General features: G+C 44.6%; 1 protein-coding gene across 1 annotated transcript in view; it reads right to left on the bottom strand.

Moving 5' to 3' along the window:
- LOC146863267 (kyphoscoliosis peptidase-like) overlaps positions 1–25181 on the bottom strand; it is a 218396-nt gene that overhangs the window by 71300 nt on the left and 121915 nt on the right. Inside the window, exon 6 of the mRNA XM_085642689.1 lies at positions 3394–3584. Within this exon, the coding sequence (XP_085498815.1) occupies positions 3394–3584 (191 nt within the window). The remainder of the gene's footprint in view (positions 1–3393; positions 3585–25181) is intronic.

Below are 25181 nucleotides of genomic sequence, written 5' to 3'. Positions count from 1 at the left end.
AACCTTTGTTCAGGTCTAGCTTCGAGAAGACCTTTGCGCCATTCAGTGCAGCAATCATATCGCTCAGATGCGGTCCAGGGTGTCGCTCCTTTTCAACCGCGGTGTTGGGTAGGCGCATGTCAACACACAGTCTCACCTTGTTGGGGGTCCCTTTTTTAGGAACGATGACCACCGGCGACACCCAAGGGGTCGGGCCATCCGTGCGCTCAATGATGTCTGCAGATAGGAGTTCCTGAAGTTCGTCCTCAACAGCACTCTGAAGATGGTATGGAACACGTCGTGGGTGCTGCGCAACAGGTTTGATCCGTTCATTAATGTGCAGCCGAATTTGACAACCTTTCAGCTTGCCTAAGCCTTGAAATAATGTGGGAAACTTGCTGACACAGTTCTGATTATCGTTGACTTTGAATAATATTTCCACCAGACGAAGGCGCTCAGCCGTGGAAAGGCTAAGTAGGCAGTGTGTCCTCAGGCCCTTTGATGACCGCCTGTATGGTGATGTTGTTATGGGTGAGTTTTGTGTGGAATTTACCAAGGCAGGGGAGTGGTTTTTTGGACATCCACGTGAAAACGCGGACCGGTGCAAAAGTTAGTGGGGGTTTCGGGACCATTTTCTCGTGTTCCGTGACTGGAATATAATTCAGCGAGGCTCCGCTGTCCATTACAAATTTGGTATCGTGATTTCCTACTCTAATGTCTAGGCGTGGATGCTTTTTCAGCTGATCAGGGTCCGCAATCATGTTCAAGTATTCCACAGTGTAGGTCGAGTCTTTGGAGGACGATGATCTCGAGTCCCGAGATGGGGATCTGCGTTCCCATCGTGACCTGTGAGATTCCCGGCTGGAATGATATGAGCCTGGGGACCGCTGGGTTCTCCTTGAACAGCTCTAATGTGATGTTTCCTTGTGTCAGAGCGGGACGATCTCGTTGTCTCACCTCGCCTCTCTTTGTGATAGTCCCCACACATGGCTTCAAAGTGATTGGATCGCCCACATTTCCTGCATCGCTGACCCATGGCCGGACAGGTGTCTATATGAGGATAGTCATAACCACACCGATAACATCGGTTAGTCCTCTCTGGCTTTCGGTCCCTTCGCCCCGTTTCTCTTCTCCTGTACTCCGGGCGTCATTGGTGAGACGATGGTCTCTGTCTCCATTTATTCTCCGGCGAATACTTCCTTCTGCTACGAGGTCGGTCTTGAATACGGTGTGCTTGCTCCTGACGGCCGTTGTGTCCCGTTTCGATGGTGGCGGCGTGTTCCTCCGCTTCGTCGTATATACGAGTCATTTCTTCTATCTCTTCCAATTCGTGGGGTTTCCTCAGTAGCCGTCTCCTGAGAGCTTCTGAGTGACAGCCAGCTATGATTTGTGATTTAATAGCAGCGTCAGGCGAGAAGGTTTCAAACTCACAGTTTCTCGACAGCCGTCGTAACCGGGTGATAAATGCACTCATTGCCTCCTCTTTTCCTTGACGCGCTTGGTGAAACTCGTGGCGCTCATAGTCCACGTTTCTTTTATGTAGAAACTTTTTGTTTAGTGCCTCACGCACCTTGTCATAGGTTCCATTATCCGCAGGCGAAAAATCCTTGATGATTTTGCTTATTTCCCGGCCTGCTAGGTTGCTAAGGGCAATTAACTTCTCTTTGTCTTCCGTCACTTTGGATCCCTCGATGTAATCCTCGAAGTCTTCTAGCCATTCTTGCCACTTGGGGCCCATACTCCCTCCCGTGGTCACGGTCAGAGGTTCCGGAGCTCGCAGGTGGGATCCTCCCGCAACAAGGAGCATCCGCGGTGGTGAGGTCGCCATTGTGTCGTTGTCTTCTTTCCACCCCTTTGTTGGGGCCTGTTTCTTTACGTATTCTCACCAATGCTTGTTTAATTACTCTTGACAGTGCTTGTTTATTTCTTCTCGCCAATGCTTGTTTATTTGCTCTCGTCAATGCTTGTTTATTTGCTCTTGTCAAGGCTTGTTTATTTGCTCTTGCCAATGCTTGTTTACTTGCTCTTGTCAATGCTTGTTTATTTTCCTTTCCGCCAATGCTTGTTTATTTGCTCTTGCCAATGCTTGTTTCCTTGTTCTTGCCAGTGCTTGTTTCTGTTACTGTGTGCCTGACTTCAAAATGGCCGCTCTACAACAATCAAGGGGTCTGTCTTAAAAAGTGCCTGACTCCAAGATGGCCGCCGTCACTACATGCACACGAGGCTTGCTCTCATTGCTCACTCGGTCTTCTTTTCACTCCGGACTCACCAGCGGGCTGCTTCAGAGGCAGCACACGTCAGGACCGGCATCTCCCCCACGGCGGCTACGATCAGGTGAGGTTGGGGTGGGCTCCCGCCTTACTCTGCAGATTCCCTCGTTTTTTCTCGCGCCAGCATGGCAAGACTCACTCATCTGGGGTGAGATCTTCCGACGTCGATGGGCACTCAAGCCCGGACTTCACGGTGCTTGGCGGCGCTCGCCAGCGGGCCTTCAGGGACAGCGTCCCTTACACTGGGCACTCCTCTATCACTCTCGGGGTGCAAGGCAGGGTCGGGGTGGGCTCCCGACTTCTGCGCTTATCAGCCTCTCTTACAGCACACGCTTCTGGCTTGAGTCGCGCTTCGGCGTGATCGCAGCGTTCTCTTCGACGTTGCCTCGGACAGGGTGACCTCATGGGTTTCGTATGAGCGGTGGGGGCGCAGTCATCCCACCCTCGTCGCCAGTTGTAGCATCGCGCTACAAATAATCACACGCACTACAGGTGATCGTACCCAGAGCTTTATTCTCTACATCCAACCTCGACCCTGTCCCTACTCTAACTGCCCTCCTCCTGTCGACTCCTCCTCTTCCCTTCGCCCCACTCGCTCCGCCCCCCCAGCTACTGGACTGCTAACTTCATTACACCTCTCTACTGAAATAGACAGAGAGGGCTTTGCCCACAAAATAACGCCTACTTGGGACAAGAGTTAACAAGGAGAAGTGTTTTTATTTCTCTTGGCTTTTATCACACTGAATGTGTGCTGCACTGTGTAGCCCACAACCAATTAGTGAAACATTTTGATGTGAGTCTAAGCATAAGATTTTGTATTGGAATGGTGCACTTCCAATACAATTCCTAAGTTAGACATCACACACAAACCGTTTCATTACAGTGCAAAGCTGTGTGTGTGGTTCTTTGTAGCCTGTTTGGTCACTGACGAGTTAGATTTTCGAATGCCAAGTCATTGTGTGCCATTATATTGGGTATAAGTAAGATCTGTTATGTATAGCTTTGAAACTGACTGCGTGAATAAAAAGATAGTTAAGAGGAATCGGCATAAAATATATTGTATTAGAAATTAACTAAAAATATCCTTTGTATTTCTTGGAAATAAGACAGGAGACGTGTTTAGGTTCTCTGTCGTCATAGTCACCTGTCCTCACGAGGGAAGTCTCCGGAGAAAGGACGTGAAGATGAAGCTTGAAAAATTCGGATGTTTTGAAGACTCTTTGCTCAAACTCTTGGAAGGAGACCAGGGGCTGCAGCAGCTGCCATTCGGGGTCATCGGGCCAGTGGGTCTCAATGAACGCCAGAGGGTCGGCCAGGAAGAAGAAATCATCGTACCTGCAACAGGGGAAGATCAAAGCATTCTAACATTATGAGTCCAGACTGCGCATCATGACTAACTCCTGGTGCAAAAGGCGACGAGGTGCATGGACCGTCCGCACGTGCAGCCCATCAAGGCTATGCGGCTACTTTTAAGGCGGGAGGGTGCTTGGTGACGTTGTAAAAAGGTATCTTAATGATGAGGCTGAATGACACTCATAAACACATCTTTGTCCCACGGGCTATTACAATCTACATATATCCATCCATAGCATACTAATGCATTCTCGTCTTCTACACCTACCCTTATCTTAGCTGTTGAAGAAGTAGGCGAGACTGTGCCTCTCCCTCCCCCGCCCACTGCTTGATTCCTCATGACTTATCCCCTTTACCAATGTCCTTGGTTACTGATCCTTCACCAGACTTACAAATCCCACTTCTTGCTTATTGACTACCGGTCCCTCCACATCCTGGAGGCCATCCATTAGCAGTCCTGCCTGCCCCTGGCCTGGCGTGCCCTATGACCCTGCTTCTACTTATTTTAACTCTGGACCTCCTGGCTCAGTGTCATCCAAGCAGACTTCAGTGGACATTTCAGCATCCTTCTAATCATCTCTATGATTTCTTCTCGCACAAATATCCTCTTTCTCATCAGTCTGCCACCAGTGGAGCCTTCATTTGTTTTTAGATAGGCGCGGCTGCCATTTCACACAGCAGGATTAGATTGTGTTACTTACATGTATTGTACATTATCAACAGAATTAATTAACATCACCACATATTGTTAATACACATTTTTGTATCATGACTAGTAGTTTCAAGTTTCAAGTTTCAAAAGACCTTTATTCGAATTTGTTAAAATTCGTAAAAGAACCGACACATCAAAGAACATATACATACACATAATACAAAACAGTTAAATAATTTACATTTCATAGTAACAAAGCAATTCATACAGAGGATAGACAGTAAATTCCATTAACTTATAAGGTTTTAGCAGTAGTATTTTTTGACTGAATCTGATTACAAGGACTTTCCATAGTCTTGCGTGCACGTATGGCTAGTCTTAGAAAAGTGCTAGTGCGAAATGTCAGTTCATCATTGTCCAGGGTGAGCAGCAGCATGTAGGATTCCTGAAGTGTAAGAGGTCTGAGCTTTCTAAAATATGGGGTTAAAAGCCATTTGGTATATCTCACATAATATTTACAGAAAAACAGAAAGTGCAAATCATCTTGAGTGCTTGTACCGTCACAGGGGCAGGGGGTAAGGACAGTATGGTGTTGATACCCCAGAGGAAAAGAGAGCAGAAATTTAACAGTTCCTGCCCTTAGACGAAACAGTAGAGATCGTTCCCAATTTGACATAGGCAGTGATAGGTAGGGTGGCATGATTTGCATACAGAAACCATTACCAATGTATTTTTTGACCCCTGATTTCTGTAGTTCAATTCCAAGCCGTTCATTACGATAAAGTGCATAGAGTGCCTTTTGAACCTCATGTTTGTCCTTTGGTTCAATAGCCGTTGGCTCAGTAAACAAAATACCTCTTCCAATTTCATTAAATATTTTAAAAACTTCTTTAAACCAGGGGATCTGTATGCCATTATCACTATTGAGGCAGTCCCTAATGATGTTTTGCGTAAGGGCAGCAGCCTCATTCCTCCAGATTCTGATCCAGAAGAGTGCTGGTCTTGCTTTAATAAAGTCGTTTATGAATGGGAGGTTAAGTTCGTTATGACAGATGAAATTGGAAGAGGAAATTGGTGCTCCCAGCAGTTTCCTGCAAAAACGGTTTTCCTCTCTTTGAATACCAATGCTGCTGGCCGAACCCCAAACTTCGGCTCCATACGTAGCAACAGGGGAACACTGTAATTTAAAAATTTGAACAATAGCTTTAGTGGCGCCGATTTTCTTAGGGCGTGGGAGACTCAGGACGGAGTTGTTGGCTTTCGAGAACTTGCTCGTGGCGTGGGCCACATGCCCACTCCAGGAGCCGTTCGCAGCGAAAACCAACCCCAGATAAGGGAACTTATGGACAGATTCGAGTTTATCTGTTCCAATTTGAATAGTGCCGAGTTTCCTTTTGCCCGGCCCACAAGGCATAATAAAAGACTTTTTAAAATTAACTTTTAAATCCAGTCCCTCCATAAAATTTACAAAACTATGTACAAGCAGACGTAAGGCGTTTGGTGTACGTGCCAAAAGGACAGCGTCGTCTGCATATAAAAGTACGGGCAAGGGATTTCCTAAAATGATTGGGACATCGGGGGTAGCTTTCTTTAAACAGTTGGACAGGCCATTAATATAAATGATAAACAGCAGGGGTGCTAAAACGCACCCCTGTCTCACCCCCCTCCCTATCTTAATGGCTCCCGATACCTCTCCGCCCATACTAATACGTACCCGAGCTTTCAAGTCAGTATGGAGATAGGCTAAGAATCTAACAAGAGTGGCATCGAGACCATTTGACAGGAGAGTTAACCATAGCTTGGATCTATTCACAAGATCGAATGCGGATGAAAGATCCATGAAAGCTAGGTAAACGGGGGATGAGCGAGCAATGCAGTATTTATCTATTATCAATTTTAAGTTTAGGCATTGCTCGACTGTTCCTACCCCACTCCTAAACCCCATCTGGCAGGGGTCTAAAAAGTCAGAATCAGACGCCCATACCAGTACCCTATTATAAATTATTCGTCCTAGTATTTTTAAAGTATTGTCCAGGAGGGAGATGGGACGATAGTTTACTGGGTCAGATCTGTCTCCCTTTTTGTAAATAGGGACAATAATACTAGTAGCCCAGGTGGCAGGCATGGCTACATGTGGAAGACTATTAAAAATATTTAAAAGTATTGGTGTCCAAAGATCAACGTTAAATTTAAGGATATCTATAGGGAGGCCGTCTGGCCCGGGCGCCTTGTTGCCTAGGCTCTCTTTGATAGCTTACCTGACTTCTAAGTCCGAAATCTCTAAGCCTGCTGTTTGGTTCAGGTTAGGGAGAGGTTGCTCATCAGAGGGGGCAGCATAAATATTAGAAAAATGGGTCTCCCAGGCTGTACTGGTTATGTTGCAACTAATTTTAGTAAGCTCTTTGCCCATTTCCCTCGTTCTCCTAACTGCCGTCCAAAATGGGCCGCTGCCACCCAGATTGGCGCTGATAACCAGCTTATCCCAGTGATCGGAGAGCAAATTTGCCTTCCTTTTCGATGTTTTATCTTTATAGTTTTTCCTGGCGGCTCGAACAGCGTCCTTACACCTGGGATTGGCAGAGAGGGCCTTTCTTAACTCTCTATTGGCCACGGAGCAAGATGTATCAAACCACCGTGGCTCTTTATGGTCAGTAGAGAGTGGGACTGACAGGAGAGTTTTTATATTGGTGCATAAAGCTTCAAAATCAGTAATTAGTTCTTCATTATTTGTACTGGGGGAGGAGAGACATTTCAATAGATCCGGATATGCCTCCTGAATCGTATCTATAATGGCCCCACAATCAATTCCTCTCCATTTAAGGCGAAGGCCATCAATTGAGGGTGTGATATCCCTAGCTCCATTTAAATTCATAAAAATCGGACTGGGTGCGAGGTTAAAAATAGCAAACAAAGGATTATGATCGCTGAAGGACGTTTGCACCACAGAAGATTTGATTAAACAGTCCGTTAACACAGGTGATGTAAAAATGTAATCGATAATTGAACCGTTATCCCTGCCCTTAAACGTAGGGGCATAGGGAAAATTCATATCATACCCTACACTCATTACATCAACAAGATTAAAATCAGAGAGTATGCTAATCAGTTCCATACCCCTGCGGTCATTACAGTGATCAAAGTTAGTGGATCCATAGTTATCTATAAGTTTCACATTAAAATCTCCCCCGATCAGAATACTAGTCTTAATATCTACTGACATGGAACAATCAATTATATTTAAAACCTTAGATAAAGCAACAAAATTTTTGTTCGGTACACCATTAAAATCATTATTGTAAAAATTGATTAAATAAATTGTGGTCTTTGATTTCAATTTATATTCCAGAATTTGAATGTTGGAATTAGCAAGGTTATCTGACTTCAAAACATTAATTGTACCGCCTGCCAAAATTCTAATCCCCGTAAAGAGTCCACCCACCGCTCGGCCAAAACTAGGTTTTAGAGATGTCAGGCTGAAACAGTGGTAGCCTTCGATATACAGGTTATCAACAGCCCAAGTCTCTTGGAACATAAGTATGTCTATGTCCTTAATTAGTTCGGTCCAGGCAGGGTCAGAGAGCTTGGATTCTAAACCTGCGACATTCCAGTTTAGGATTGATAGGCCGTGTTTGAACCCCTGGTTAATAAATGTGCACCTAGTATTCCCATTATCATAGATAGTTGATTCGTTTGAAATGGCCGGAGTGCTATCCGACAATATGATTTCTGGAACTACTGTTTTAGCATGGAGTGATGCAAGTGAATTTATGATTGTGGCATCCTCTTGGTTACAGGCTTTTGCATTCTTGCATGATTCATTATTAAGGGGTATGCTCAGTCAATCCTGTTCGTCTAATGATGATAGATAGTCGAACCGATTGAAAGTTGGGATATTGTACATTGGCCTGACTTGTGTCGTCTGTGCAAACTGAAATGGGTTAGGGATTGGGTAAGACCTATCCCTGTGATTGCTCTGACGCATAGTTGGGGCTTGAAAATGTTGTGGATGGTTGGGGGTAAGAATTGGCATTAGAGGTTGTGGATGCCAATTGGGGTTGTTGGAAAAGGCGGCATTTAGGTTCTGGTTTTGGGCAAAAAAGGGTGATTTGACCCTTGCACCAAAATTCATCTCTTGATATGAGTTAATGGGGAAATTGTTGGGAGGGTTAACCGTGGCTTGTTCTGGAGGTATCAGGTGTCGATAAAAATATCCTAAGGGAAGGAGCGTGGTGTTAAATTCCCATGGCGATGGTAAAGGGGCGTTGGCTAGTGTTTTCTCTGCCCAATGTGGTTTTCTAAAACTAATAATGACACAGTCGCCCTCAAATTTTTTCCTAAGGGGTCCAATCCAACCCACCCGCTGTGTGTTAATAATCTCCCTTGCACCGTCAATCGGGTAATTGCAGTTAGTAATTAGCCAGTGCAGGGTTTTATTTTTGAGTGATATGGGGTTTTCATCCTGATCCTCTCTTAGTTTAGTAACGTTTACTAACACTAATACATATGCACCGCATTCCGGAGGAAGATTGATGCGGGCCGGAACTTGTCTGGGCGGTTTTGGGATGGGTTGGGTCAAGATAGAATTACTTGTAGAAATTGAAGGGTGACCTGTGGTGCTCGCGGTTGAGAGTGTGATATTCGCGGTGGTATTGATGCCAGGATCCTTTCTTATATCTGTGGATTTGCTATTAGTGTGTGGTGTTGCTGTTTTTTGTTTAGTAATTGGGCCATTGGCCAGCGCAACAGGTACAACTTTATCTGCATTATTTAGGGCGACTGGGGGTACTTGTAAGATAGTTGTTTTGGGGCCTACTATATTGGTGGGGTTACTATTTTTTGTACTGGTTGCAGGACTAGTATGTTTTTAAGGTCAATGAATTAGATGTTCCCATCTGTATTTTCCCGACCCTGTCAGATGTATATAACGTGTACAATGGGAATAAATGAGCGTGACAAGTGAAAAGTGTTGCTGCAAGAAATATATTTTATGACAAGTAGAGCTGGCTATGATACGCACAGCTCTTTAGTGATGTTTATGCAGAAGAACAGAGGAGAATTTACAGATCAGGTGCTAACCTTTCCCAGAAGGTGTGACATTCATCCATCTGTGAATGAGACTGCACCTCATCGTCAAATGTGTGAGCCTCACCCACAATGAGTGAGACGTGAGGTCTCTGCATTGTTAGTCAATTTTCTACACAATGCCAGTCTGCTACAGGTAGAAAACCATGGCTGTCTTTTTTAGTGTCCCAATCTATTTTTTGTCCATACATTCTTTCCACAAAAAGCACTTTAAGGGCAAACTCAAAGGTTTCAACATGTAGTAAAATAATGCAAGTAAAATTAATTCATGGTCTGACTGAAAATACATGCCAACAGAAAATACCAATTATACTAGTGTTAAGTCCAAATAAGTTAGAACAAAGTACCCTCCACTGCCTATGGATCCGTCCCCTAAACCTTAGTAAAGTCATAGATCCACATTCTTTCATGCACGCAACCAAGAAAAACCTACAGACACATGACCATTATGTAGTTCGCTAGAAAGCACATAGTGAGTGTTGAGCAGTTTTTAACTTTTTTGATAACTCTGTCAAGTCAAGGAAAGCTTTATTCGATTGCTTTTTTAACAATCATAAAAGCACATAAAAAATATACAAAGCTTTCAATTTCACAAGAATAAAAATACGATATACGTTAAAAGCATCTTAAAAATTGATATAAAATTCTGCATAATTAAACTCAAGCAATATTAAAGTGACAGCGCGCCCAACAATCTCACTCCTTATGTCACTATACTGTTCCATTGGCAAAGTACTTTCTTGAAAAACATGGATATCCTCCAGGCTGTGTGCTCATTTTCTAAAAACTGGAGCTTGATTAGTGCCGGGCGAGATTGCCTCTCCCCCAGAGCTTTTAAAAGTGGAACCAACCACACCTTTCTTAACTCTGTGTAAAATTTACAAAATAAGACTAAATGGTTAGTGGATTGGACTGAGTGATTATCACAAGGACATAATTGTAATTCTCAAGCCCAGTCGTTCATTTTTGGGAAGGAAACGAATCTGTGGACAATCCCCAGTCTAAACCTGGTTAATAGCAGCCTGTCACATCCACCAGGGACAAATGCTAAATATAGCTGCATACTAAAAGTAGTTAGAACCATCTGATGCTGCTGAACGATGGGCTTCAAAGTCTCCCCAGACAATCTTGACATGTCCAACATCTGGAGACCCTCCTTTCTTAAGTTCTTTCTAGTAATCAACTGGATGGTGCTTGGGTTAGTGAAATATTCCGGGTGACCTAAATCTCTCGTAAACTCTTGCACAAACATAACCCATGGGATCTTTAAGGCCCCGTCCACGTTCACACTGTCCAGTAGAATCTCCCTCTTTAACTTGGTCTGTTCTTTTGACTAGATCCTGTGCCAGAGGAGAATAGGTTCCAGTTTCATAAGGTCAGAGATATATGGGAGGCCCAGCTCAGCATAATAAACACATGTGGAGGTACTGGCTGGAACTTACAAAATATACCTTAAAAAAGTGCTCTCCACTAATTGTATCGGGTGTGTGTCAGCAAAGCCCCAGACCTCCGCCCCATACATTGCGGTAGAAATGCATTTAGCTTTGTAAATTTGTATAGGTTATCCTGGCGGTTTCTTACCCAATTTTTTTAAAAGGGTGGCCAGAGCAATTGTCGTTCTAATAAACTCCAGCTTTTTTGGAGTTACAGCTTGGGTCCATAAATCGTTCTGATTAAATAAAATACCAAGATATGAAAAACTCTTGGTGGGGACTATTTTGTGCCTATCTACAAACATGTCTCTGGACCTCTGATTCCCACGTCCACATCTCATTATAAAAGTCTTAGTTGTGTTAATACTAAAACCAAGATCCTTCATAAAATTACAAAAACTGGTTAAAACCTTCTGGAGACCAATCTGCTTACGGGACATCAGTACTGCGTCATCCGCGTAAAGGAGAGCAGGTATAGGACGGTCACCCGTTTGGGGAAAATCTCGACCATCCTCAAGGAGTGCCTGCCCTAACCCATTATTATAAAGGTTAAAAAGGGAGGGGGCTAGGACAAAACCTTGCCTAACCCCCTTCCTAATGGGGAAAGAGGCAGTACACTTGCCAACCAAACCAAAACGCACTCGTGCTTTCGCTCCACTGTAAAGGCGCATAAGAAAATGGATGATATTATGGTCAAGCCCCAGAGTCTCAAGGACCTCCCAAAGTTTGCCATGCCTCACAGAGTCGAAGGCCGCAGTAAGGTCCACAAAAGCTAAACACAATCTGCCCTTCTTCACCCTAGTATACTTCCCCACGAAGATGGCCACATTTAAGCTCTGCTCTATTGTCTTTAGCCCCTCACAGAAACCGTATTGAATATCAGATAGGATCTGGTTGTCCTCGGCTCAGTCATATAGGCGTTCCAAAATAATTCGCCCCACAACTTTGGCCAAAGAATCCAATAAAGAAATGGGCCTATAGCAGGCAGGATCCAGATGGACCGCTTTTTTAAAAATAGGAACAATGATGGATTCCACCTATGTTGACGGAAATGAGGCCTGGCAACTGGCGTTTATTACTTGTGTGATAATTGGACCCCAAATATTAGTGTTTAACTTAAACAAGTCCACTGGACCAATGCAGAGTGTAACCATTGATTTGATCGATTTTAACATGTGCTAGTGCCTGGTCAAGCCGGATCATCCCTTCCCGGTTTACTGGTAGTGAAAAAGACCGATATACACAGGGGAAAGTGGCCACTCAGCGAATTATCATCAACTATAAAGGAGTGCAACCTGGGTGCGTGGTTGTTTGACAAAAATATGTAGTCTATTGTTGAACAAAGGCCTCCGCCGTTGAAAGTCTGGGGCATAGAGACGGGTCTAACACATAGTTCGTTTGCAAAACCCAGGTCCAGAGTAAAGACCAATTCGTTAAACAACTCCCCTGTACTGGAATGGCAAAAGTGAGTGTTGCTTATACCTTCTTCATCATTAAAACCACATATTTTACCATCCTCATAGGAGCACAGAGAACGGTTAAAATCACCAGCCTCTATTAGCATCCTATCTTTAGCATTATCGTTACACAATGATTTCAAATCATTACCCAGTTTCTTAATCACATTGAAAGTCTGTCTGGTGGGACATTGTTGGAAAGGTTAGCCAATACAATACAATGGGTTACACTTAGGTGCAGTATAATTAATTGATAATACCTTTCCCCTAGGTAAGTCTCAATCTTGTTTACTGTTAATTTATTAGATATATAAGTGCATAAATCTGTCACCAAGCGGGCACATTCTCCGCGTCCTGAACCCCTACAGTTGAAGGGCAAACTGGAGAATGACCCATGCTGAGTCTTATAGAGGAGTCGGACATTTGACACGGATGTCAGGTGGAGATGGTGTCTTACATGTAGACCTAAAGCTACAGCCCTATGTTCAATGATAGATTGCTGTTCTGTGTTTCTCGGATGCATCTTTTTGCATAAATCTAAAACGCTAATCACATAGAGGCACTCATCAACAGGCATTGTGGCACACTGGGTTGTGGGATGAGATCAGATCTGACATTGTGGCATGAGATCAAGACTGACTGTGGAATGAGATCAGGTCTGACATTGTGGAATGAGATCAGATCTAACATTGTGGAATGAGATCAGGTCTGACATTGTGGAATGAGATCAGATCTGACAATGTGGAATGAGATCAGATCTGACATTGTGGAATGAGATCAGGTCTGACATTGTGGCATGAGATCAGGACTGACTGTGGAATGAGATCAGGTCTGACATTGTGGAATGAGATCAGATCTGACGTTGTGGAATGAGATCAGATCTGACGTTGTGGAATGAGATCCGGTCTGACATTGTGGAATGAGATCAGATCTGACATTGTGGAATGAGATCAGGTCTGACATTGTGGCATGAGATCAGGACTGACTGTGGAATGAGATCAGGTCTGACATTGTGGAATGAGATCAGATCTGACGTGGAATGAGATCAGATCTGACGTTGTGGAATGATATCAGGTCTGACATTGTGGAATGAGATCAGATCTGACATTGTGGAATGAGATCAGGTCTGACATTGTGGCATGAGATCAGGTCTGACATTGTGGCATGAGATCAGGTCTGACATTGTGGAATGAGATCAAATCTGACCATGTGGAATGAGATCAGATCTGACATTGTGGCATGAGATCAGGTCTGACATTGTGGAATGAGATCAGGTCTGACATTGTGGAATGAGATCAGACCTGACAATGTGGAATGAGATCACATCTGACATTGTTGAATGAGATCAGGTCTGACATTGTGGCATGAGATCAGGACTGACTGTGGAATGAGATCAGGTCTGACGTTGTGGAATGAGATCAGATCTGACGTTGTGGAATGAGATCAGATCTGACGTTGTGGAATGAGATCAGGTCTGACATTGTGGAATGAGATCAGGTCTGACATTGTGGAATGAAATCAGGTCTGACATTGTGGCATGAGATCAGGTCTGACATTGTGGAATGAGATCAACTCTGACCATGTGGAATGAGATCAGATCTGACATTGTGGCATGAGATCATGTCTGACATTGTGGAATGAGATCAAATCTGACCATGTGGAATGAGATCAGATCTGACATTGTGGAATGAGATCAGGTCTGACATTGTGGCATGAGATCAGGTCTGACATTGTGGAATGAGATCAAATCTGACCATGTGGAATGAGATCAGATCTGACATTGTGGCATGAGATCAAATCTGACCATGTGGAATGAGATCAGATCTGACATTGTGGAATGAGATCAGGTCTGACATTGTGGAATGAGATCAGGTCTGACATTGTCAAATGAGATCAGAAATTAGATTTGATCTGACGTTGTGGAGTGACAGCAGAAAATGCTCTGGTTGCACTGGAGGAGGGATTTCGGCTTATGTTGTAAGATGAGACGGGCGGCAACTACTGGTTTTCATATTCAGCATTCTCACAAAGTTAAATGAGGACACTTCCTCCAGGGGACGCCAGCTCAGGTGCCGGTTCAGCTAATAATACCAAGTTATCTCCAGGGAAGGAAGCCTTCCTTGAAGATTGCTTATGTCATTAATGGCACACCTTCTGTGAAGCAAGAGCAAAACACAGTATGATTGCAGTCATCATCATCATAAAAGTTTTATTAAGCACAAATTGTCTGAGCCATGAAAGCACAAAATGTTACAATAAATTATTACAGTAATATTAAAAATTCGATCTCTTAAAACCAAGATTCACACAGTGCCAGAGCAGTTAAATTAAAACATAAAATGTGGATACATTAAATGTGCAAACGTCATGCATATATACATCAGACCATTTAACGACTGTAAGGTTAAAATCAAATTCTGATGACCATTGTTTACATATGACCATGAAGTCCCGATGAAATCAACAATAAACAAAGCGATGAGCTAAAATGAGTACATTAACCCTTATCGAGTTTTCCGGTTTCCTGAATCATCTAAGAAAGCTCTAATACGGATTACTCTGGAGAGAAACAGGGCAACACTGTGGCATTCTCTTGTGTCCCCTAATTCATAAAAAAATGTAAAAGCCGCCTGATGGTAAATAATTCTCTCTTGTAAAAATAATGGTTTAAGAAAGGATTTCCTGAGGAGCAGATAAAATGTACAAAAAAGTGCGATTTGCTGAGTGAACGGGTATGATCGGTTATCACATGGACATGTTCTGGTAATTGTGTCCCACCTCAGATTTTTGGTGATTTCAGTCAAATAATGGAAGATGAGAAGATGGAAGTGGGTTAAAAGATACCTGTTCCAAATGGGAGACTGATCTTGACTGGTGCTACCAAGCGGAAAAGGTTATATATGATAGCAGGTGATGTAAGAAATAATTTGACAAAATATGGTCCCCATGGGGTAGATATCGCCAGTATGCGAGTCAGGGGGAACAGGCGAGACTTGTGAATAAAGGTGAGCCGGAGTCTTGGACTGTTTGATTGGACCAATGTTAATGATGCGATAACCTGACAGAACTGGGTTGTACTTTCAATGTTGTGCTGGCTATGATGAAACTTTATAGGTACCAATGTATCAAAATGGTTAATTGTGTGTGCTTGTAATGCAATGTATGAGATATCATGAGCCTGTTTAATAAAAAGATGTTTTAAAAATAAAAAATAAAAATAAAAAAAGGTACCTGTGCTGCACACTGTTAACTATCGCGAGGCACAGTACTTACTCCTCATTCCATGCTCTGTACCGCCCTACTGTGACCGTGGGAAGATCTACTTGTTCCCTCTTCCCGTGGCAGACTTCCAGCATGCGCGCTCTAATTTTCTTTTTTGAATACCTTAAGTTATCCTCTGGATGAGACCACAGATCCGTCTCTGCAGGTCCAGATCCAACAGGGCCTGTTTTATGTTCCGTAACCAGAGTAAAAAGTAGGCCTGTAGTCAGGCATATGGCCTAACGCCATGTAAACCCTTCCTGCCCGCAAATGACTTCAAACAGGCAGTTCAAGCTCTAGTAATTCCTAGAGTGCAGTATGGGAGTGTCACTCTCTGCGGACTTCCCAGATCGACGACGGCCCCTCTAAGAGCCTCTATCAACGCAGCAGCTAGACTCATCACAGACTCCAAAAGAAACTGTCACATCTCCCCTGACTTGCGTGCCCTTGACTGGCTTCCTTTTGAGGCTAAAATTCACATGAAAGATTAACCAGGTGCCTTTCGAATTAATGGCGCGCGGCCACTGATCGTTGTCTAATCGCTCCTGTAAGTGGCCTTTGTTCCCGAGACCTCGGGCACTGATTAACGGAGCCGGCGCTGGAGGGGCCTTTATTTGCACCGGAGTCCAGCGCTTTCCTAGGTGTGCCTCTCCCAGAGCCTGCGCGTTCAACGAAGGGGCAACTGCACTGGGAGCTTACGTTTTCATCTTAAGGGTCACCGAGAAGTTTCTTTGTAATCTTATCAAACTGTTCTCACCTTCCGCCCCAGCAGCACCTTCCACGTGTGACCTTGTGGCACGTGACGTGTGGCACCTTTAGCCAGCTCCTCCTTTTTAATGACAAGACGATGGTGGCATGTAAAAGTCATCCTCTTGGGAGCCACCGAGCCTCAAAAGCCTGCGCGAGGCTCCGAACGCTGCACCACTCAGAATGTGTAGAGTAAAAGGAGCCGACGTTAGGACTTGAGCTGGGAGACGCGGGAAAACTGCCTGGCCTGTAGGGGAAAACTGACCGGTGTGCGGCTGCGTGTAACAGACTCGGTGTGCGATCGGCACACATTGGGGCTTCGTGTGAAACTGACTCGGTGCTCGAGAGTGCGTGCCGAGGCCGTCACCTGGGGGCTTCGTCAGAGGTGCTGGGCCACAAAGAAAATCACCGCCTTCATTAGAAGTGCTGTGCCACAAGGGAATCACTGCCGCCGGCCTGGGAGCTTCACCGGCATCGAATCTCTGTGCCCGCCTATGTCACAGCAAGCCATGCTGGGACCGGTGCTGGGATTGGTCCCAGTGCCGCGGGCTGCTTAGCAGCAAGGCGCTCGTCTGGTGCGGGTTCTGCGCCGAGACCCAGCACCCAGACGCAGGAGAGCCAGGAAGCAGAGTGCCCCGGCGTTCAGCTGTTGCAGAAGGAGGAGACTGCGGCCATAGGTAATGGCTCCGATCGGCTGACAGAGCAGATTTGTGTCGCTGCTGGGAGCGGGGAGTGCGAGTCTCCGGGAAAGTGCTCACCGCCTCCCGCTTCCCGGTGAGAGTGAGGGACAACTTTTAACGACCGTATCCTTCGTTAATATTGGCGCGAGTTCATGCCTTTGAAACTAGCGAGGGTAGCCCATTTCGAACCGCGCCAGTGACCTTGTAGGGATTGAATGAGCATTTTAATAGAACAAGACCCCCTTTGACTTCAAGTGCAGCGGGGGCATTTTGTTTGTTAGTAAGAGCACCATTTGCTAGAAGTGACTTTTACTACGTTAAGCGCAGGAGTCCGATAGTTAAGGACTCAACCACCTCTATTATTCTGACAAGTACTCTTTCTATAAAGGAACATTGATAAAGTGAAAGGGCAACTACCGTTATTGGTCCTACCTGACTCCACCAGCGCCGCTTGCTACTTGGGTCCGCGTTAGCTATTCGTCTCCCTCCTGCCGCCGCCATCTCAACGCGGCCGCTGTTAGGAGGGGGACTACATCCCCCAGCACCCACAGTGGCGGAAGAGGAAGCCGCTTCCACCAGTCTCGCGCCCGGAGGCGCATAAAGACCAGCAGGACAACCACCTCGCGGGGACCGCGCGCGGGCAAAGCTCGGGCCCAGGGCGGGCCCGTTGAGCCCGTTCGAGACTGATAGAGACTGGGCTGGGCCCACCTCCGTGCAGGTACTTGCCGAGAGCGTGCAACTAGATTGCCGTGTAGTTCCTGTTATATTGGTGATACTCCTATCTCGCTAAAGTGGGTGTTTGACTGTTATATTCTGTTTTGTTGTAAATTTGTCCTGGTTGTGTAACCCCTCTCCATTATGAACTTGAGGGATGGTAGATCTACAAAATGCCACTCGGGATGGAGTGTCACTGGGACTTTGGACAATTTTATTGTTAGGGCTGCCTCCCTATTAGAACAGGAAATAATTCTTACCGAGAGGCGATTGTCTCTGGATCCCCAAGGGACCAGGAGATTGTCTCTGGGCCCTCTAGCATCTGTCACTACTCCTGATAGGTTGCCTGTAATTAACGATGACCCTGCATTGTCTCTTCAAGGAGTCAGCGCTCCTCCCACGCTGCTACCTCCTTGTTCTGGTTTGGATGATGCTGATAATGTTCGTAGTTCTAATTCAAGTTCCCTTTTCCCTACTAATCCAGACACATTACCAGCTCAAATTTTGCCTCTGAGATCGAAGATGGTCAATAAATTAATGCTACACTCTTTAAGTAAGGAACCTGTCCCCCCCAAAAGGAAGAGAGGCGGTAAGCCTCAATCAGAAAAACCTGCCAAAATGCCAAGGCATGCAAAAATTGTTGATGCTACTAATTTACCATCGCCTCTGGTTATAAATAGCCCACATATGTCTAACACCGATTTGGATCCTCCCCAGTTGAGTTCTACCCCGCCTATTGGTTTTGACGAGCTTCTCCTGTTGAAATTAAAAGGCATGCTAACTCTCATGCTCAATCCGGTGCTTGACAAATTGGCGCAGATTGAGCGGAAAGTCCTGCTCTGTGGTCAATGTGCCAAGGTCAAGTTAGCCTCAGGAGTGGTCAAATCTGTGGCCATACAAACCACTGTAGTGGCTCCCTCTGTCTCTAATCCTTGTCTACTTAGTGGACCAGCCTTGTCTAATCCCTTTGCCTCGCTTCCTCCTATTGTTCCCTCAACCACGAATTTCATGGCTGAGGGCTCTAATATGTGTATTCCAACACACTGTACTTTAAATAAGGGTTTGGAACTCGCTGATATGTCTGGGGAATCAGCGATGTGTATTTCCAGTTCCCCTCCCAAAATTGTGGATGCTTGTCCAAGAGGGCTTAATACCGACTTAGAGACCAGGCATTCCCGGATGGTGGGTAATAGTGTTCATACAAATCTGTCTAAAAACCTGGGCCAAGTTAGATCGGGTCCTGGGCGGGTCCCGGGATCACTTGACCTACCCCCGGCAGCAGCCCCGTTGGTGGTAATATTAAAACAAGTGCCCCCATTGCTAGAGGGACAGAACGAATCAACTGAACAATTGATGCTGAAAGTAATGCATTGGCTCAAAACTAAAATGAAAAGTAGAGTCAGGCCGGAGTGGGATATAAATGGTTACCTTATAATGGCAAGGTGTTGTTCATGGTTGGGCACGGCGGTAAAAACAGAGAGTGGTGACTGTGTTGTGGTCAACTTTAATAATCCAGAAGTTGTAAGCATGATATTGGATTACTTAAGCCCAAACTCTGGGGGATGTTACCCATCTAACATCTTAGTTTGCCACCTAAGTGCATTTTACAACCCCCCTAGCAACTCCTTGCTATGCCGTGGAAGGCAGGGTGGTTTGCTAAGAGACAGAAGGGTGTATCAGGACGGATTTCAGGGGGCCTCTACATCAAATAGATTTGCTCCGTTATCAGGGCTTGAAGAATGTGATTGACTTCTGCAGGAGGGGAGGGGTGAAGTGAAGCCTACACAGCCTCTCTCTATCTTGGAAGCTCCCTCTGAGAGTCCGGCTGCTGAAAATAACCCCAGTAGTGCTATCCCTGTAGATGAGAGAGTTGTCACTCCGGGGTTACTTTGTTCATTCACACCTAAAACACTTAAAGTACTCTCATGGAACATAGCGGGTTTAGGGTCCAAAGTCGCCTCAGAGGATTGGTCATCATTTATAGAAGAGGCAGACATTATAATGTTACAAGAAACTTGGGCTAGGGAAACATATTTTAGACCAGGTTTTCTGTCATTTGGGAAGCAGGCTATTCCTGCAACTAGGAGTAGGGGAAGATCTATGGGAGGTCTCTTAATTTTGGTTCGCCAACGGGCTGATATTTCAGTCAAGGAGCTGGTAATGGAGGATCCGGACATCCTTGCTCTTTCCATCTCATTTGGTAATGCCCATAAGTGCACTCTGGTGAATGTATACGCCAGAGGTCAGGCGGGTGGAAGAATATCTCCCACAGTGGTTGCTCTTGACATGTTCTTACAGTCCTTAAATAATTCTGGCAACCTAATTATTGCCGGAGATTTTAATTGTACCTTTGAACCCCTTGGGTTCGAAGATGGTGAATTATTGTGTGACGAGGACACGGCTTGGGGTATCCCGTCTTTGTCATTAGATCCGATCAAATCATGGACGCAAGCTGCACTTCAACTAAAGGCACTTACTATGGGATTCGGGCTTAGGGCAGTTAACGGCAGGTCCAAATCAGACCCCCATGGTAAATCCACATACAATATGGGTTGCAAGCACAGCCGGATTGATTACTTTATCCTAAGTGTTGAACTATGGCCCAAACTGATCGACATGGAGGTGCGTTCTAGGACAGAGAGTGATCATGACCGTCTCCTAGCACAGTTGAACATCTCCACCAATGTGAGTGTAGATATTGAGAGAGATGATGTTACGCCCTCTATTTCACTCTCCAATAACTGTCGTAGAGTTAAGTGGGACCAGATTTTAAGCAACGAAGTAAGTTGCTCTTTGATCAGGCAAATCTTACTAGATACCCTAGCTGCTGTCACTCGGTTAAATTCTAATGCCATAGGAAGTGATGTTTATGGATCAACATCACTCCACTTAGAGTTGGTTAAGAAGATGAGACCAATTCTTTTTAAATCGGGTCAAAGCCACAAAAGCACTAACAATACTAAACATAAGTCGGCCAAATGGTACAATGATGACTGCAGGAGGGCTTTTAGAGCTCTCTCTTGCTCAATTAAAATGGGGTCAATTCCAGAAATAAGGGAATGCCGAGCGGCATACAAGCAAATTCAATACTCAGCCAAACGGATGTTTGATGAGTCAAGATGGAGAGACTTACTGGTATCTTGTAGGGATAGGAATTGGAGTAAATTTTGGCATCAAATTAAATGGGGAAGTGGCATCGACAATTCAAAACCGGTAAACCATGTTCCTCCAGAAGATTGGGTCATCTTTTTCGAAACCCAGTTTGCCAGTTCCAATACTCCGATCCCGTTTTCCCTCCCATTTGATCCTTTTGTGGAGACCTTATCCTTTTCTTATTTAGAGGTGGAACACGCATTGAATGGTTTGCCGGCCGGGAAAGCACCCGGTCCGGATGGGCTCCCTTCCGATATATTTAAATTTGAACGTGAAAACTGGGTCAAATACATTCAACTCCTGATCAATGGTATTGCAGGAGGTGCCCCAATACCCGATTCATGGTTAGGGGCCGTAATTATACCAATTTACAAAAAAGGTGACCGGGCCCTCCCATCTAATTACAGGCCCATCAGCCGGATTGATACTTCCCAGAAGCTGGTGGCTAAAATGGTACTTAATCGGGTGTTGGAGTGGATAGACGAATATGGAATATTATCCAACTTTCAGGCGGGTTTTCGAAGCCACATTAGCACTATCGATCAGGTTTTTAGATTTATGATGCTGTACTGGAACACAGTAGTGCTGGGTGGTGGTGCCCTATATGCAGCTTTTGTGGACCTTAAATCTGCATTTGACCTCGTTCCACGTAACAAGCTTTGGGACTCTTTGAAAAGGGCTGGGATGCCTCAAGGGATCTTATCATTTATTGTAAGGCTCCATGAAAATAACACTGCCTGTGTGAGATGGGGAGGGCAAGGGGAGATTACTAATAGCTTTAAAGTCGATAAAGGTGTGCGCCAGGGGTGCGTTTTAGCACCCACTTTATTCTCCCTTTTTATCAACAATGTCGTTTCCTATTTCACTGATTTTCCTACTGATGCCCCCATACTTGATGGATTAAGAATCCCGATTTTAATGTTTGCAGATGATACCCTTTTATTGTCTAAAACTAAACCCGGCCTTCAACGTGCCCTGGATCGCTTCCAACTCTTCTGCAGTGATAATGAGCTGGAGGTCAATGTCGGGAAGACAACATTTATGGTTCTTCACAAGAAGAAAAAAATCAGTACTACACTTAGAATGAATAATGCTCTAATTGAGCAAACTGATTTTTTTGCATATTTAGGGGTGACCCTGGGGCGGAGACTAAATTGGAACCATCAGTTGGATCTCCTAGTTATCAAACACAACCAACTGGCGGGGGCTCTTTTAAAAGAACATAGATCCTCCCTAACCAAACCAATAGCTCCAGTAATGAAGCTGTATCAAGGTAAGGTTAGAGCGTCTATTCTCTATGGCGCAGAACTCTGGGGTTTCGAAAACTTGCGTCCGCTGGTACTGGCCCAAAATAAGTTCTTGCGATCTCTCACTGGTTTACCCCAATCTACCTCCTTAAAACCATTGTTGCAGGATTTGGGGTGTGTATCCTTTGAAGAGGTAGCTGGGTTTAGACCATTGGCATATTGGAGACGCCTGTGGACAACCCCAGAGTTAGCTCCTTACGCTTTGGCCCTTAAATATCTTATAGGGGTGGACAAGTGCCGTCAAATTTCTTGGTTATGTAACATCAAAGTAGCTCTTAAGGCTCTGAGCCTGGTTAGATCCAGAAGGTTCTTCTTTCCCGTCCAAGAGTGAACTTAAGAGATTGTATGCTGAGATGCTTTTATTTAGGTCCCTTGCCAAGTCCCCCAGGGATTCTTTATCCGACCTCTTTATGGACCATAAGGCCGATTATTCATTGGAACCCTATTGGGACATTATTATTGGAACCATTGACAGGAAGTTGTACCACCAATATAGAGTGGGCTGTTTGTCCCTAAAATCTTTCACTAAAAAATGGGGTAACAACCAGGCTTTAAATGCAGATTCCTCCTGTCATTGTTGTCAGGGGTCAACTGAAACCATTTCACATGTCTTATTTGTATGTCCAGCATATAGAGCTCCTCGTTTGAAATGGATCAAGCCACTGTGTAAACAGTTAGGCATAAGCACAGCGCAAACAGCTCTGCGTATCCTTAAGTGTGATACCAAGGAGGTGATTGTGGTTGCCATGGCAAAGTTCTGGTCCACGTGTTGGGCCATAAGGAGGAACCATCTAGATCATCTGCAATCGTAAAAGTTATTTTTTGGGTTTTGACCCTTTTATTGCTAACTCTGATTTACTGTAACTATTCTAGTCTTGGTGTATTTAATGTTTTTTTATCTAATTTATTGATGTGGCTTATATATTGTGAGGCTGTGTCTTTTATGATTTTTAATCGAATAAAGACTTAATGAACTGAACACATGAAAATCGCAAGTATGATGCACAAGGCATTGCATCACAAAACCTCGAGATACCTCGCTGAGAAATTGGTGCTATCGTGTGGTAACAGAACTGTGGTAAATAATTTAATTACCGGAACTTAATTTGATGCGGAAAATCTATAATAATAGCTCAGTAAAATAAGAGGCAGAATCCGTGGTATTAGAGGTTCGGAACGGGCTTTATTCCAAAATCAATTTAAATTGAGGAGCTCCATATTCCATCACCACGAAGGTTCAGGAAGTGAAGACGCTACTTTATTGACAGGTAATCATTTTTATACAATAGGCATTACAGTGAAGCAAATGCAGGAGGCGTAACAATTGATAGTAAAGATAAAACATACATGCGTAGCAAAAGTGGGTATAACTGGGTGTAACTAAAGAACGTCATCAGGTATGATGTCATAATAGGGTGGTTCCATGAAAGAATTTCGCAATGTCAGCAGAAATACTTGGCAGGAATGCGCGCGCAGCGGCATGACATGTGATTGACGTGCAACTAGGGGGTGAAGGGGACTTGACATTTAGCTCTACATGTGGCGACAGAAGTCTGGAGGGTCAAGTCAACCTAATCCCAAATCATATCTAACATCCTATGTTTAGAGAACTGTGTTATCCAAAAAGAGAAGTCTCTTAGAGTAGAGTCTTATTCTATACTGACTATACTGACTGTTAGTGCGTGTACAAGCGTCTAGGTGTCTACACTAGAAGCGAGGGCAGAAATCTTCCATAGTAACAGGGCTATGAATTACTTGCATAATGACAGAGAAGCCGGGCCTTTTGCTCGGTAGCTGGAAGAATGTTTACTTAAACTACTAGACAGGAATGCATTGGGTAGGGAGCGGAGCAGATAATTTCGAAGGTGAAATACAGTTTTTGGCAGGCAACAGGCTGATGTCAGGCACCGCTAGCTGCGCAGGGAGTAGGACAAAGTTCATGGATACAGATGCGAGCTCAGACTGGAGCTTTCAAAGGCAGAAGGCAGGAAAAGCTTGATGGCAGAATCAGGGCCTACTTGCCTGGACTGTAAAATGGCATAAGTGAACCATATAAAGCCGGTGGCCTTTCATACTTAGGAATGGAATATCCGACTCATTCATGGTGGATCTGAAAGAGGACATGTTGACGGTGGACGCACATGTGTTTGCGTCTTCATAACTGGAACTGGAGGGAACATACATGTACTTGTGATTTATACATGAAACCGTTGGGGTCCAAGATAGGGGACATAACTGATCAGAAAAATCCATATTTCCACATTCCCTCCTTGTCCCCTACTTGCCCGTTAAGAGATATCAATCTTCATCAATCCATCGATCTGTTCATATAGCATCATTTGTTCTTCTTTTTTCTTCTGGGATGAATGAAATCTTGGTGGTGGAATACACGATGTGGCACACAGACCACAAATCGCTGGTCCACATTGTAGGCATAAGCAGCAACTGAATAGTATGAGAAAGCCAATACCTAGGAAGGATAGGACCCTCCATCCAAAGGTTGACAATACACTCCAAAACCAACCGGACCAAGTCCAGGTGCCTGGATTCTGGTGTATCTGGCTTACAATCTTATGAAGGCGAGTTATGGCTTTATATACAGATGGCGAATTTTCTGGTATGAAAATGCAACAGCTTGATCCGATGACCCTACAAGCTCCGCCCCTATCGGCCAGGATGACGTCAAGGACAAGACGATTTTGAAGCACAACAATCCGCATGGCAGACTGCTCTTCTGTTAAATTGCCTAAGGCGGAAATAGTTTCGTTCACTACTGCTTCAAGGGTTCTAGTTAATCTACGTATCAGCTTACTATTGGTAACTGTACCTATATAGGGAAAGAGACCTTTATTGAAATCTGTGTATTTTTCCCATGCTGTCTCAGTGTAATCGACTATTGGGAGATCTCTCCTTTCTCTATTGTGTACTAAATGAGTATTTCTATGATAATCAGGAGGAGCTAGAAAAACAGGTGGCAAAAGGAATCCGATGTAGCAGGTACCATCCCAATCTAGAGGCAAACGTATATATGCCGTCTGACCACATATGAAGTAGGAATGGCGGGAAGCTCTAAATGTAGACTTGCCTTGATCA

Source organism: Triturus cristatus, chromosome 2_2, assembly GCF_964204655.1.
Source record: "Triturus cristatus chromosome 2_2, aTriCri1.1, whole genome shotgun sequence".
Taxonomy (NCBI): Eukaryota; Metazoa; Chordata; class Amphibia; order Caudata; family Salamandridae; genus Triturus; species Triturus cristatus.
Note: the sequence above shows the minus strand (reverse complement) of the source record. Positions and strands in the feature narration are given on the sequence as shown.